This window comes from Stegastes partitus, unplaced genomic scaffold, assembly GCF_000690725.1.
Source record: "Stegastes partitus isolate 25-593 unplaced genomic scaffold, Stegastes_partitus-1.0.2 Scaffold1364, whole genome shotgun sequence".
Classification (NCBI taxonomy): Eukaryota; Metazoa; Chordata; class Actinopteri; family Pomacentridae; genus Stegastes; species Stegastes partitus.
The window spans coordinates 82,547-97,432 of record NW_007579095.1 but is presented as its reverse complement, the minus strand read 5'-3'; the positions used below and the strand labels follow the sequence as shown (position 1 = coordinate 97,432).

Genomic DNA, 14,886 nt, shown 5'->3' with positions numbered 1-14,886 from the left:
GGGGGGGAGATGAAATGAGAGAACATAAAAAAAAAAAAAGGGGGACGGGTGGAAGGAATTAAAAGCTGATTACCTTGTGAGTGAGTCTTTGGTTTTCTCTGTGGACTGGAGAAGAGTGAGGGGCTGGGAGTTGGGGCGTGGGGAGCCTGTTTTTGGTCTTATAGTATTTATTAAAGCCAGTCTCCGGGGTAATCAAGACCAGCTAAAAATAACAAGCTAAGAGGTCCTGCAGTCATACACTCTGGACACAAACTGAGCACTGTCTTATGCTGCAAATGGACTCATTTGCTCAGCCAGCCATAACATCTCAGCTGTTCCCCCACCAGTGTCAGTTATCATGATAAAAGTGTGACCATTATCTAAAAACTGTAGTTTGTACTCCACATTGGAAGAAAAAAAAAACAAAAAGCCTTCTTGCTTGAGAATAATAGGTTTTCATTACAGTCATTATTCGGTTGAGTGAGAGTCACTGATATTTCCCAGAAGCCCCCTCTGTCCCCTCGATCCCCTGCTCCTAGTTTGCTCACATTTCCCTCTTTGTCACTTGGCCCAGCTGAGGTCCCACTGCCTCACTTTGGGCTCTGTGAAATTATTATATTGTACCGGGAGATAACAGACACTATGTAGCCTTGAGGCACTTTCTTCGCTTCACCTCCTTAAAAGCGATATTGCTGTGATAAAACGTGGCTCTTTCTCTGCTCACGCTAAATCGAAGGGGAAGCCTTGAAGGCAAGGTCTGGTGAGTGGGAGCCAGATGAAAGAAATAAAAGAAAGAATCGGTTGATATGTTTGTGCAGCTTGCTGTGGTTCAAAAAGGAACATTTCTCATTACCATAACACTCTGGGAAGGGCCAAAAGCTCAATGGGGGGAATTTCTGAGGCGTTGTTTGCTGCCTTGATGCAAGTTTTCTGCAGAGGCTGGATTGACTGCGAGCCAGATTCCACTGAGTCGGTCTGATCTGAAATTAGTGGGTAGCTGCTGACGAGATGGTCAGCCAAAAGGCATGCAAAAGAAATTCAAGGATAGCGGGTGCTCATTAAAGTTTACAACAGTGTGAAGTTTAGTAGCATTTTGCATGCTGGATTTTAAGATGATCTCATTATAAATAATTCCGTAGAAAGTTTTAAGGCGGCGTTTGGCCGTTTGCAAATATCTGCCCACTGTGTGTTTCTTGCGTTCACACTTTTTCTTCATGTTCCAGGTAACGTTGAATGTTATGTGGCCTTTCAATCAGGGACAGATGGATCCCTATAGCTTGTTATAAGAGCATTGTTCAGGTCCCCAGGATCCTGACATAACCTTAAAAAAAGGGTTAATCTTGGTCCACCTGGTACATGGAGACGCACTGGTGCCCCCTAGCTGCAGCATGCATGGAAGATAAAATTTTTTTAAAGAAATCTCACAAACAAAACCACACACCCCACACACACACACACACACACACACACACACACATCTACACAGTGGAGAAAAGCTCCTGGGCTGAATGGTGGTGTATTAATCACACTGACGCCTGGCACTGCGATCTGTGACCCAGTCTTTTAATTGCATCCGCTCTGCTTTGCTCCCGCTCTCCCTCTTTATCTTGCCTTTTTCCCCTTTCTCATTCCTCAAGCCTCCTCATGCCCATGCCCATGAGAGGAGACTAATGCAGAGATAAGAGGGAGGTCTATGGATGTGCAAAACCCAGCGCTCTATCCGAAGAGCCCCCGCCATGGGACAATGAGTGCTGCGGCGCTTAAACGTGCTGGGATTCGAGCAGGAACGTCGAGCGAAACTTTCCTACCGCGCTTGTGCGTCGTCGTATGATGTATAAGAAATATCAGTGAGGAAATGTTAATAATCTGTTTAAATACAGTGACAACATTTGTGGAAAAACCACCACAGAGTGCCACACGGCGCCCTGATTATGTGTGGTTACGTGACTGACAGTGCTTGCAGCATAAAGACTCTCTGTATTGTGACAGGTTGTTAGAAAGGTCTTTTTTACAGCTGTTTCTGCATACCTACATAAGGTGGGAGGTGACAAAACAAAGGCGTGATGGGGTGGAGGGTGGCGAGGTGGTGGGTGGATGTTGACCATACAGATGTGACAGCACACTTACGATGTGACAAGGTTTCGTTCAGCCGCGCAAGAGCAAGCGGCACCAGATAACAAGCATGTGGTGTTTAAAAAGTGAAACATGAGCACAGACACAAATGCAGGCTGACAGCGCCTTCTCTTCCCACTCGCACACACACACACACACACACACACCTATGGGAACACGCACTATGACACCCATACCCATTTATGCATCAGCTGTAATAATCGTATATGCAAAGAGCTCGTGTCACACACTCCCACTCCAATGTCCCTTCTCTCTCTCCGTCTCTTTATCGCTCTCGCTCTGGCTCGGTTGCACGCACAAGCACACACAGTGACACACACACACACACTTGAGTCGCAGTGGTTTCCTTTTGTGAGAGCGAGCTGTCAGAGGGAACTGTGTGGGCTTTTGTTAAAACAGAGAACTGCAGAGGCAGAGAAATTCATTTCCAACTGCGGCAAAAAAAAAAAGAAAGAAAAAAAAGAAAAAAAAAAGCTTTTTCAGGAAAGTCACATTGTACCTGCAGTGTTTTAAAAACAGCAGCATGTAAATTGAATTAGTTATAAGCATTCCTGTGGGGGAACAGTGGGCTGGATTTCAAAAGAGTTTCAAGGGTTGTGGATGTACTGCATGGGGCGCCTCAGGTTTGACTACAGATTCTCAAGATGCTGCACTTTAGTTTAAGGATAAATCTCAAAACATCAGAAAATAGATTTTTACATCTTTACTTGCCAATCACGCCTGTTCCACTGCAGTTACTTCACCACCCACTGAAAGATGTAAAGTTTTCTCATTTCTTGTGTCTTGTAGGCGGAAAGAATATTAAGACTCAAGTGTCTCTAGTAGCTGAACCCGACTGGGTCGCACCGGCAGGTGAACACCTTGTTGGTTCAGCCCTACTTGTTTTTCTGTTACGCTGAAGGATCATACGCACCTTTTGTGGATTGTTTTAAATCATCACAACCTCCCTGATGAGAACATTTATAAATGCTTGGCCTTCATGCTGAGCGCTAGACTGTTTCTTTCAGGTACTGAAAAGCTGACCTTTATCGATAGAATAAAGGCTTTTCAGGCGATTCTTTTATTTTTTGGATATTAATGCGGGATTTAAGAGTATAATCTCTTTTGCTGATAAATTCGGCTTTTGTGTTTAGTTTCGCAGAGCCACATTTGATGCAGTGTATCAGTAAAAAATTAATTCAGCCTATTGTGAGTGACACTTCTTATCTGTGTACTCAAACCAAACGCTTCAGCGTCCCGGCATTCCACTCATTGCTTCAGCTGTAACCCGAAATACTTAGCGATTAAAATTAGAGCTGTCGTTGCACATGAAATTTTAGCACAAAAATTGGAACTCGTAAAAATTAAAACGTTCAAATAATAATGACCTTTTCGAAGTACTTGCAACGTGAATTAAAACCGCACAGTTCAGAGCTGAAATGTTTTCCTGGCGCTCTTTCCGGCTCCGTGCATACAGTATGTTCTGTGTTTTAGAAGTGTTCGTTTACTCATCAGTGGGCTCTGTGCTCCTGCCTATCACAGCCTCAGCCTGGCAAAAATACTGTTATTTGCAAATTGAGTGGGTGGCGTTGATTTTCCCGTTGGCTTGAGGAAAGCAGTGGGGTACCAGAGGGAATGTTTACTTAGCACCGTGCCACGACTGCGATGAACAGCACCTTAACAAAGACAGCTCCATATGTTCAGCCTGGACCTATTTATCAGCTTAACTCATAGCACACCTGACGCTCAACTTACATCCCAGTCCCACGTTTTCCCTCCCAGCCGTGTACGTTGTGGTATTCTGAGTGGTCCAACAGCCCGCTTATGTGCACTGCATTTGTTGTCAGATGTCTATTTTTAGTGGTCGTAACTAGTATTTATTTATACACCTTTCAAATCACAAAAACAAAACACTTTGAAACTCATTACAAAAAACAGATCACATCAGGAGCAGGAGAAATGAATACAAGGTGAGGCGTGCAGATTAACAGCAGGAATCGTAAAAAAAAGAACAATAATAAAGGTTGTTATGTAAAAGCGGGTCTATAAAATGATTCATCAGTCTTAAAAATGATCATAAATAAATCATACAATCACTTCAAAAAACCAGCTTACAAGTGTGTAAATGCTAAATTCAGACTGACATGACCTTTTTTTTTTGTGATGTCTGTACGCGCCTGTTTTAGCTCTTTTTTTTATGCCGTTCTCTCGGCTCACTTTAACAGTGGTAATAATGGGCCCACCAGGGTGCCCATTTTTATGTCTGACTGGGCTGCTGGCTCAGACCGGCTGTCCTGGTTTGGGGAGAAAGTACCTCCAGGGAACACGAGAGGAGAGTGGAGAAGAAGAGGACAGATAAGGATGAGGGGAAGTTAAACGGGAAGGAAATAAGGACAGTGAGAAAAGCAGGAACGGGGAGCCGTGACACTGGAGAACAGGGAGAGGGGGAAGAGTGACAGGAGGAGGAGAGGGGGAGGCGTTCACGGTCGACAGGTGAACATGGTGTAGGCGGCTGCAGGGGGGATTAGGGCGGCGTGCTCCCGTGCGGATGCGCCGAGCGACCTGCCATCTGCAATCGTGCACATGTAATGTTTCCGTACAAGAGCTGTTTTGGCCTCCTCCTGGATCTGCAGGCGGGGAGAGACAAAGAGCATAAGTGTCTGAGTGTGTGTGTGCGGGGAGGACTTAGTGGTCGGCGGTCACGGCTGCTTGCCTGCTCTGTTTTAGCCGCGTCTGTGCTGCACCAGCCGCTCTGTTGGACAGCATGTTCTCCGCTGTACGAGTGCAGAGAGGAGCAGCCGAGCAGAATGACACCAGCCTCTGCAGCCTGCCAAACATCTCCGTGGATGGCAGCATGCACTGAAATTCGCCGGGCGCACGCTCACGCGACGCATGCACGCTCGCATGCGCTGGGTGAGCTTGCAGAGGGGGGACACAAAGGGTCAGACATGTGTGCGCAGGAAACAGAGAGAGAGCAGAATCCATAGGCGACTAACGTATACAGCTCTGTGGTTTAATAGCCAAGATGTTTTTGTCCTCAACCGCGGACATCTGAGGCGAAACACACAAATTCATACACCCACAGAGAAGGAAGGCAATTGACACAACAGATCCTAGAATCAAAAGGCTGTTAACATAACCAGCAAGGCACCAAACTGTCCCTTTTTATGTAGTTTCCACTGCTTGCATGGTTCCGAGCTGCTGAGTTGAAGCCGTTTGAAGCAGAACTAGCAGCTGTCCATCAGAGTAGCCACACCCTGTCGCTGTCATGTCTCATGTACGACGACTACACACTCACTTGAACACATGACATTTCAGGCCGCGGTGTTTGCATGGTGTATGTTCAGAAACGAGAAACAGGGATGCTTCAGGCTGCAGAAAGGTCTTGGAAAACAGAACACGGAGAGTTTTTATCCTATCAGAGGCGTGCATGATGGGTAAACAAGGCCAACCATGACATTTACTTTCAGACATCTTGCGGATCTCCAATCTATATCCCAAATGCGTATCCGGCTACGACACGATGTCCACAAGCGCAGCCTTGTTGGAATTAACAATATGTTCAGAAGTTTTTTCCAGCCGCGTGACAAACACACGCTCATCCCTCTTAAATTAAAGACAGCTGGTGCAGGGAGCCACCGCTACTGACGATGTCTGACAGCGAAGCCCGGTGTCCTTGTGCGATTTTATCATGTGATGTGAGCATTTATAAACAATGACAGAAAAAAAAAAATCTGCTGTCAGCCCATTCCTCCGTCTTTTCCAGCCAGAGGACTGTCAATAGGCAGCGCTGATTGAACCTGTTGTAAATATGTATGTATTTTTTTCAAAATAGATGAAGGACTGTGAGTTACTGACCTTCAGGGTCGTCAGCTGAGAAAACACCCCGAAGCCTTGTCTTCATTTATTCATTTCAAGTTCAATTTTTTTTTTTTTTTTTTGTGCAAAGGGATGCTGTAGTTTGCCGAGCGTAAGATGAAAAAAACAAATTACATGCACTAAAAGACAATAAGAGTAAATAAGCACGGATTAGCTATGACAAGAGTGTCCATTCGCTGTCTGTCCATGATGATGTGACGGCACTGACATTAACTCTTCTTGGCTTTAAAGCTCAGGATAAGCTGGGAAAACTGTTTCAGCTGGGGTTGATTCTGTATGTTTTGTTAAATATCTCCTTTATTCTGCTATAGTATCTGCCCCCTCCCCTTTGCTTTTATCTGACTATCTTCCCCTCTGTCACACACACACACACACACACACACACACACAGTTTCCCTATCAGTATCTAGTCTCTGCGTTGTCTCTTTTCTGCCGCTTTCATCTCTATTTAACAGCGTGGCGGATCAGATCCCGCTACCTGATTTGAATGTGCTTTGTGAACAGGATTTTTTAAATGAACTGAAAAGCGTTTATGAATTTCTCCACACTAAGTAGATGTGTCAGGAATCAGGGTCACGGTCTCGGCCCCAAGCGGCTGCACACCAGCAGGCGGTGAATGGTAAACTGAGAGCTGGCCCGATGCCCTCATAAAGAATCAAAGATACAGCTCTAGTAGTGTTCCACAATGGCAATGCCTCACAGACCACATGTGTGTTCCCATGCCAACTGGCACCACCGCAGCAGCGCACAAGGCGAGCAGGTTCAGACAGACCCTCAGAGACCTCCGTGGTTTTGTTGTAGTATTAACATCAAAATTAATGTATGCACCAGCTGAGGACATACGTTCTCACTCCGGCTGAACATTCCCCCGTATGCACATTGCGGCGGCACGCGCGCAGGCAATTCGTGAGCGGCGGTTTTTCGGCGCCCGTGTCCTTAAGCCTCACTTCTCCAGCTGCACCACAAGAGACCTGTCTAAGTGACAACAATTAGCCTGCTCAGTTCAAGCTAATTGAAGTCATTTACATAATACATGTCTGCCATCACAATTCATCTGTGGACAATTCAAGCAGGTCTGTGTCATATTGCCGCAACCTGATGTTAAACCCCCCCCTCCTCTCCTCCCATCTCACGAACCCCCCGCCCCCCCACTGTTGATAAATGATCCCCAAAGCAAGGCAATAATTTCAAACAAAGCTTATCACTCACATAAGGATGTTCTCCACTGGGGTGTGTGTGCATATGTGTGTGTGTTTTTAATGAAAATATGGATTGCATTTGCCAACATAGACAGATGCACACATTGTCAAAGCTGTGTTTACCATCCGTCCCATTACGCATGCAATTACTCAGAGGTTGAAAACAAGCAGCCTCATTTGTGTGATGCTAAGCTGCAGTGGCTGAGGAGATCTCATGCTTTATTAGCCTGTTGTTTGGGAGCTGCTTTTGACAGGAAGCTGGGCGATAAATTAAATAGATGGCTTGATAAAAAGCTTGCTGTGCAGAATTCTTCACGCCGGATTTTTGAGAAATCACACTGCCATAGCTCATAACAGATGATCTGTTCCCTGGGTGATTTATGAAATCAATTTGTCTTGTTATCAGCAGCCGGAGTTTGTGAGATAACATCACAGCACATGCATTTCAACTTGGGGGTAGAGGGAGACAAGGGATGGTGTGCGTGTGTGTGTGTTAACCTAATAGACATGTTGAAAATAACAATCAGTCATTTTGCAGCATTCATGTCATTGCATCATGCTGTGAGTCGCATGAAAACGATGCACTGAGTTTTGATTAAATTTGTCAATGAAATGAAAGCGTTTCAGACGTAGCCGTATCTGGGACTGTTGGTTTCTCCTGTGTGTTGTGCGCTGTGATGGCATATTCGTGTCAGCTGTCGCTGGAGAGTCTGCACATGCACTCAGCAGCCCAACATCATGTCTGTGTGATCTGTTCCAACCATTTACTCATCTGTGGTGTGGAAAGACTGTAAACACACCTACATCCAAACCCGCCTCCCATACTGCACTTACAGACACATATGGTACATTACTCTGGAAGCGGGAATAGCAGTCTGTGTGTGTGCATACAAACACGAGATCCCTCACCGCTCCCTTTTCTTATGTCTCAGTGAAGCAGAAGCCTCTAAATGTCATTCAAGACTGTTGCTCACATGAGCATTGCGCTCAATCAGCCCAGTCAGCTTAATGTGCTTTAGCCCTTCTCTTCATGCTTTCCCAGTAGAAGCTGAAGGAAATGCTATTTTGACATTGCTATCTGTCTAGTTTGGAAAAAGAATGATATGAAAAAGAATTAGGTCCCCCCCCTTCCTCCTCCCGTGTATTCCAGTTCAGGAAGAGATAAGCAGTTTGTTTTGCCAAAGACGTCAAAGCGGGGAATCAGAAGTGACAGCAGAAGGGATGAGATATTTCAAGATACGTCTTGATGGATGCGGGTTAATCTTAAGCCTGCCAGATGTGTCAAGGATTTGCAAACACCTTATGGAGTAAATCTCACTGTGCTGCTCTCTAACTCTGTACCCCCTTCCCTCTTTCTGTTTCTGCAGTGAAGTTTGAGGACTGCCAGCGCAGCAGAGAGGTGGGCTTCTTCAGCAGCGACCCCAACTTCAGCGTGAGGCCCGACGGGTCGGTGTATGCAGACCAGGAGGTGGCCAACCTGTCAGAGCCCGTCCAGTTCATGGTAACGGCTCGGGGACTCCACGACCCCCACATCTGGGAGACCACTGTTAAACTGGCCCTCGCTGGACATCCTCATCCTTTACCGCTCACGAAGGTAATGAAGAACTCAAAAACACAGCAGTGCACTGATGCGAGTACAAGAATTCTTTCCTCGTTATTAAACTGCCATTTTAATCAAATGCCAAATAATACATTTGTATTGCGCACTGGCAAATCTAAACTGCCTTTTGCCTTCTGACCAGTGCTGCAAACTAATAGACTGTTTTCCATCTGACCCCAACTAACCAGATCTGAAAGGTGTAAAGGTCGCGTTAGCTTCTGCCCATCTAAAGATATCATTTACGCTGCTGCATTAGATCTTTGGTTGTTTTAGTGGTGGGTTAGGTGTTGGATTCCATATTTGCAAAGCTGTGATGCTACAACATCTAAAAAAAAATCCCTTAGTGATCATGATTTAAATCTCTTTTTTTTATTTGCAGAAATAATTAGCAGCAAAAGAACAATGTAAGAAAGATTCCAGCAGTAGCAATCGTCTCATTTTTAGCCAATGGAGGAAAATACAAAATTAGCCACAGTTAATTAGCCCCTAATCAATAAATAATAGCTGTGTTTGTGTCCAACAAGATCTACAGAGATGCTACTATCTGTTGAGAAACCATCTGGCTTATTGCGCCAGTGTCAGCAGAATTCAAAGCAAATCACATCAATATATTGACTTCAATAGTACTGCAGTGGTTACTCATATTAGGAGTATGTAACTTGGGAAAAATGAAGTATAGAAGTAAGTAAGGAACACCTTTTACATCTTTCAGTTACATTTAATCAGCATCAACATCTTCTGCTGCTCGTGTCTTGCTCAGATTGTAGCAACAGGCGGTGAAAATTAACGTGATTTGCTACTCAAAGCTCCTTCTGTCTAATCAGCCAACAAATGGTGATTACAGATCTTTGTTTTAGTTTTCAACTTTAGTGACTTGCGCGTGTCGAACACCAAAGCCTAATTGCATTTCATAAATATTCTGGACGGATTTCGATTTGATACGCAGATTTAAATCTGGATTTGGATTCAATAAAATATGATCAAATCCCAATCTTGGGTTGTTTTCTGATTAGATACGCTTCATCTTTTTTGCTGCAGGAAATGTTAAAGCATCTTCTTGATCAAAGTCCCTTGAGTCTGTAGAGTCACAACAAACTGATCCGTCTTACAAAACTAACAGAATGTTAACAGGGTGACATACAATGAAGGGTTTTACTTTGATAAGATGTCCATATGGTGTTTTCTATACACTCGTGATGTGCCTATCATTAGAGAAGAGGCAGTCCATGCCATGGCTGAGCATTTACACTTTAAAAGTGCAGCAAACCAATAAGAGTTTTAAAAATACATATTTGGTCTTCAAGGGTTTCATACAGAACAAACCTAAGGAACCAGTCCTGTCGACCTTGGGAGGTGCTTCCTGTAATTTTCCATCCATCCATTATCTATACACCGCTTAATCCTTATAAGGGTCGCGGGGGGGCTGGAGTCTATCCCAACCGACTTAGGGCGAAGGCAGGGGACACCCTGGACAGGTCACCAGTCTATCACAGGGCTACACTTAGAGACAGACAACCAAGCACACTCACATTCACACCTACGGACAATTTAGAATCACCAATTAACCTCAGCATGTTTTTGGACTCCTGGAAGGAAGCTGGAGAACCTGGAGAGAACCCACTCTGCAGGGGGAGAACATGTAAACTCCACGCAGAAAGATTCCGGTGCCCCCACCGGGACGCGAACTGGCAACCTTCTTGCTGCGAGGCAACAGTGCTACCAACTGTGCCACCCTGCAGCCCTCCTGTAATATTGTATTGTTGTTTTTGGACTCGTGGAAGGAAGCTGGAGAACCCACTCTGCACGGGGAGAACATGTAAACTCCATGCAGAAAGATCCCAGGTGTCCTCACCGGGACGTGAACCGGCGACCTTCTAAATTACTCCAATATTACATAGTGTACCACAGGTAGTTTTACAGTGTTTGAGCAGTGCTACTGGGACGCCGGTGTGCTCGAGCTTCAGCAAGCAGGGAGGGATAAAAGAGAGAGAAAGAGTTACATTCATTTTATGACAGGGAAGGATTATTTTCATTGAAGACACTTTCATACACAGCAATGAGTTTTTAGAGGGTTTTTTTAAATGACTGAAGAGGATCTTTAAGATTTACACCTTCCCCTTTGTCTCTCTAACCTTGTATGTACACAAACTTACACACCATCTACGCAGTAATTGTGTTTCCAGCCGTCTCTACGGTAAGGTTTTATAGCAGTTTATGCACAGCAATAAAGATGCTGCTCTTCTCTGTGTGTGACAAGTAAAGACATGGCCCTATTTGTTGCCAAGGGTCTATTAGCCAACACAGACTGTAAGACTACACACAGCAAATGTATCGCCGCTGTTACCGACTTCCAACGACGGGGCTGCACTTGCTTGAGCGACAAAGCTATTATCATTTTTCCTGCACTACTTGTTGAACGCCATTGGGCTTAATGTTCAGTCATGTTTCTAATCATGACAAAAAGCCCAAGACTCATGTAGCTAAAGCAATTGCAGAGTGGGGATTAAAATTCTACCCACTCCTGGCAGTGCAATAATGGAGACTGGGAAATAATTGACATTGATTGAGCTAATGTTCCACTCTGGCGGAGTCTGCAAAGACCAGGTGATGTAGTTTCAGTGTATAATTATGTTTCCTGCGTTGTCGAGCTGGAGAAAGATTCAATAATTGAACAAAAAATAAATGTGTTTTCTCTAATCACATGGAAATTTGAAAACCAGCTTTTATATGTACAGTGCAGTTTGCACTTTATGCCATAGCAGTGTTTACATGTGTTTTTGTCACTTTCTCCTCAGTTCATATAAATAGGTGCTAGTGCCACAGTAAAATTCAGCTCCACAGTGGGGCGGAAAAAATGCCCTGAGGGGAAATTAAAATGAATACCAGTTTTATTAGGAGCAGCTTAATAGAAAATGTAATTATTAAAATACAGTAAGTGCTGCAGAATAACTTGAGTGGATGGAAAAAGTAGCAATTTGTATATTTTTATAAAACCTTTTTGTTTGTGCTTTTTAAATTCCATGTATTTATTAGTTTATTGCTTGTTACATGTGGTACAGGCTAATACTGGAAATTCTGATGGATTCATTGTTAAAACTGCATAAAATGTAGGGAATTAAGCAGAGTGACAATCTCTGCAAGGCTGATAAATCATCCTGTTTAACAGTTTGTCCTCGACAGCATCAGCTTGGCTATGTGTGTGACATAAGGGATCGCAGTTTTGTTGTTGACTGATTCAGTCTGGTTTACTGTTGCGAGCATTTGTTGCAATTCAACAATCTCTCTATTTGATATGGGCGACAGAAAAGCTGTCCCTATTCCCAGCGGCCTTGGCGTAAAAAGTGACCTGTTACATTGTGAAGCGGCCCTGCAGAAGGTCATGATGTCCAGTCTCCATCACACTCCTTCAGGCACCAAGTTTACTCAGACAAACAAGCGGAAAATCGCTGATAGTTTGATAGGAATGTGAAGTGCAAAATTATTGTTACGACAAGGATTTACACATGAATTTATGTCACAAGAGTCCATGGGCATACCAGCAGCTCCTTGAGGCGGTACTATAATGTATGCGGCTAAATGCTAACACTAGTATGATAGTATGCTCACAATGACTATTCAAACATTTAGCTACATAATTTGAATTAGACTGAAGGTCAGTTGGTTGTTGGTGATTGTTATTTAAAAACCTGTTAATATAACAAGATTTTTTCTGTCTTTTCTCAAAATCCCTCCATGTCTAGATAGCTAGTTCGTCATCTACCTTAAATGTTGATTAATCCTGGCCCCTTGTGCTGCCCCCTACTGAGGGGAGTTAGGAACAACAGCAAAACAAAGTTAAAGTCAAGTATCGTTTTTCTGTGTAGTTCTACAAGACTGAAAAGGAAAGCAAATTAATGGAAGAAAAAAAATGAATAAATTGCTACGGTCTCAAGAACATTATGCCTTGTGATGTCCTATGTAAGCTAACTGTCTAGCTCAGACAAAACAGAAGCGTCTAAGTGAGGGCAGCTGCTGAACCATTCAGAAAGTGCAGCTGTGTCTCTGTTCACTAGATTTATTTACCTTCTAGAGCTGCTCATGCTAACTCTAGAATGTCTGAGCCGTGAGCAAAGCACCCTAAATGTTCTGCTGTTGGCTGCAGGAGTGAACACAAGAGTTTTTATGCACTCCCAGTATCTGAGGAACTAAGGACCCCCTGAGGGACAATAAGAGATGCTGGAAACTGTCAGACAGGTTTGAAACTACTCAACAAGGACTGTGCATGGGTTACTGTGTTTTCAAGTTAAATACAACCTGAACTCAGCCACATCTGTTTGCTTCTCTCCTGCTCCCTGTGCTCATATATACTGCATTTTAAAAAATTTCCTGATGATGAAACAATGGTCTCATGCACATACTTTTTTTCTGTCAAACAATAGAACAAGTGTTGCATATTGACTGAAACATTAACACGTTAACCAGCAGTCACTTTATAGCCATTTTCCAAGCTGCTGCTCTGCACCACTATAGCACTGATTTTATAATGGCGAACTCCAAACTAACCATTAGGTGTTATAGGCAATGTCTGTGCTCAGAGAAAAAGTTAGAAGCAATAGAAAGTCCTGGTCACACAAACTGAAACATGTCAACTGTTTTTCTCCAGTCTGTCAATCACAGATGCAGAGAGAGTCGTCTTCCTGAAGGGTACATGGACGACCGCTATGTGATTCTTTCATTAATTTGCAGAAAAGCAGCACGATGTGGGTCCTTTAACTAATTTAGATTGTTGTTTTAGCAAGCTAACATTTATATCCGGGCCCTGTATTCACATCCAGTGGAGAAGAGATTCCACTCTCTCCTGAAGATGCTGAAACTAAAGATAGCAGTAAAATGCAACTACTTTGTGCTGTAAGCAGCCGTGACAGAGTTAAATGCTTTGCTTCTCTTTTCCAACATTTGTTTGTCTTTGATATATAGAGTTATAAGCTAAAGTCAGGAAGTGTGCTGTAAACAGTTTTAGTGCCATGACTTCAATTGATTTCTGGGAACTGAAGTTAAAACTTATCAGTGTTATCAGTGCAGTGCAGTGTTTTTGAACTCTGTGGCCCATTTTCCTTTCCTAGCGTGGTAAACACACACAGAGGCAAGTAGTTGTTATCGGCGCTCATCTCTTTGTTCTGAAAGTCAATAGCTATTTTAGAAAGAGGTTATCATAATCGCATCACCTAACCACGACCTGTCTCTGCGTAATAAACATGGCAACAGTGGCAAGGAATATAAACAGCTCTGGATATGCTCTTTTTCCCCAATAGCGATTAAAAGACAGACACCTCAAATGCCAGCTCATTCTGTTCACTCACGCTCTGTGAGAAGACAGATAATGTGAAGAGAGGGGCGCTGTATTGTAACAAATTGTATTCTCGGTTCAGGCTCCGCGCAGATGAACTGGCTTCAGCACAGAATATACTGGGGCTTTCTTCTCTTGCTATGCTTGCTTTGTTGTGTGGCGCCAGTGAGAGTGCACTGATTTGCTTTTAATAACTGGCTTAGTATCTCACTGTTCTGTTTCAGAAGCAGGAATTAGCATACTTGGAATGTGCTCCACTAGCTAATTTTAGTATTTAATTTTCCAGTGTACAATACCACAGCAATTGAAGTGTAGAGCATCTTTGGCCTGAAAGCCCTTTTCCGCTGTGTTTATGTACTCAGGCTATCGCACCTCACACAGGTAGGGCCTCTCGTTGAGTGCTCTCCAACTCGTACTGATTTCATGGCACGTTGGTTTGCCTTCTCCACCAGCTTAGAGGCCATCAGTTATGCACCACTGGATTTGGAGTCGACTGGTTGCCGGAACGGGTTTTAGTGCTTATTTGATTTGCATTTTTACCACACTCTCCCCAGACAGCCTCACCTGTTCAAGGTAGATTAGAGCGAAGGCCAGCAGCAGGGTGGAACGTAGGACCCTGGGGTCCACCGGTCATTGAAAGGCAGCAGCGGTAGGGCTGGATGGCTGTTTGTTGGCTGTGTGCTTTAACTTGTGATTATAGCCTGATTGTATTGACAGTCCACAAAAAACTGCAAGTCTCTACTGGGAGGTAATAACAATGAGGTTTTTTTGTTAATTAGAAAGTTTGATTT

The 14,886-nt window shown here is 43.9% G+C and overlaps 1 protein-coding gene across 1 annotated transcript in view; it reads left to right on the top strand.

Annotated features, from left to right (window-relative positions):
* cdh4 (cadherin 4, type 1, R-cadherin (retinal)) overlaps positions 1-14,886 on the top strand; it is a 135,918-nt gene that overhangs the window by 40,104 nt on the left and 80,928 nt on the right. The window contains exon 2 of the mRNA XM_008298967.1: positions 8,537-8,763. Coding sequence (XP_008297189.1) covers positions 8,668-8,763 — 96 coding nt within the window. The 5' untranslated portion in view covers positions 8,537-8,667. The remainder of the gene's footprint in view (positions 1-8,536; positions 8,764-14,886) is intronic.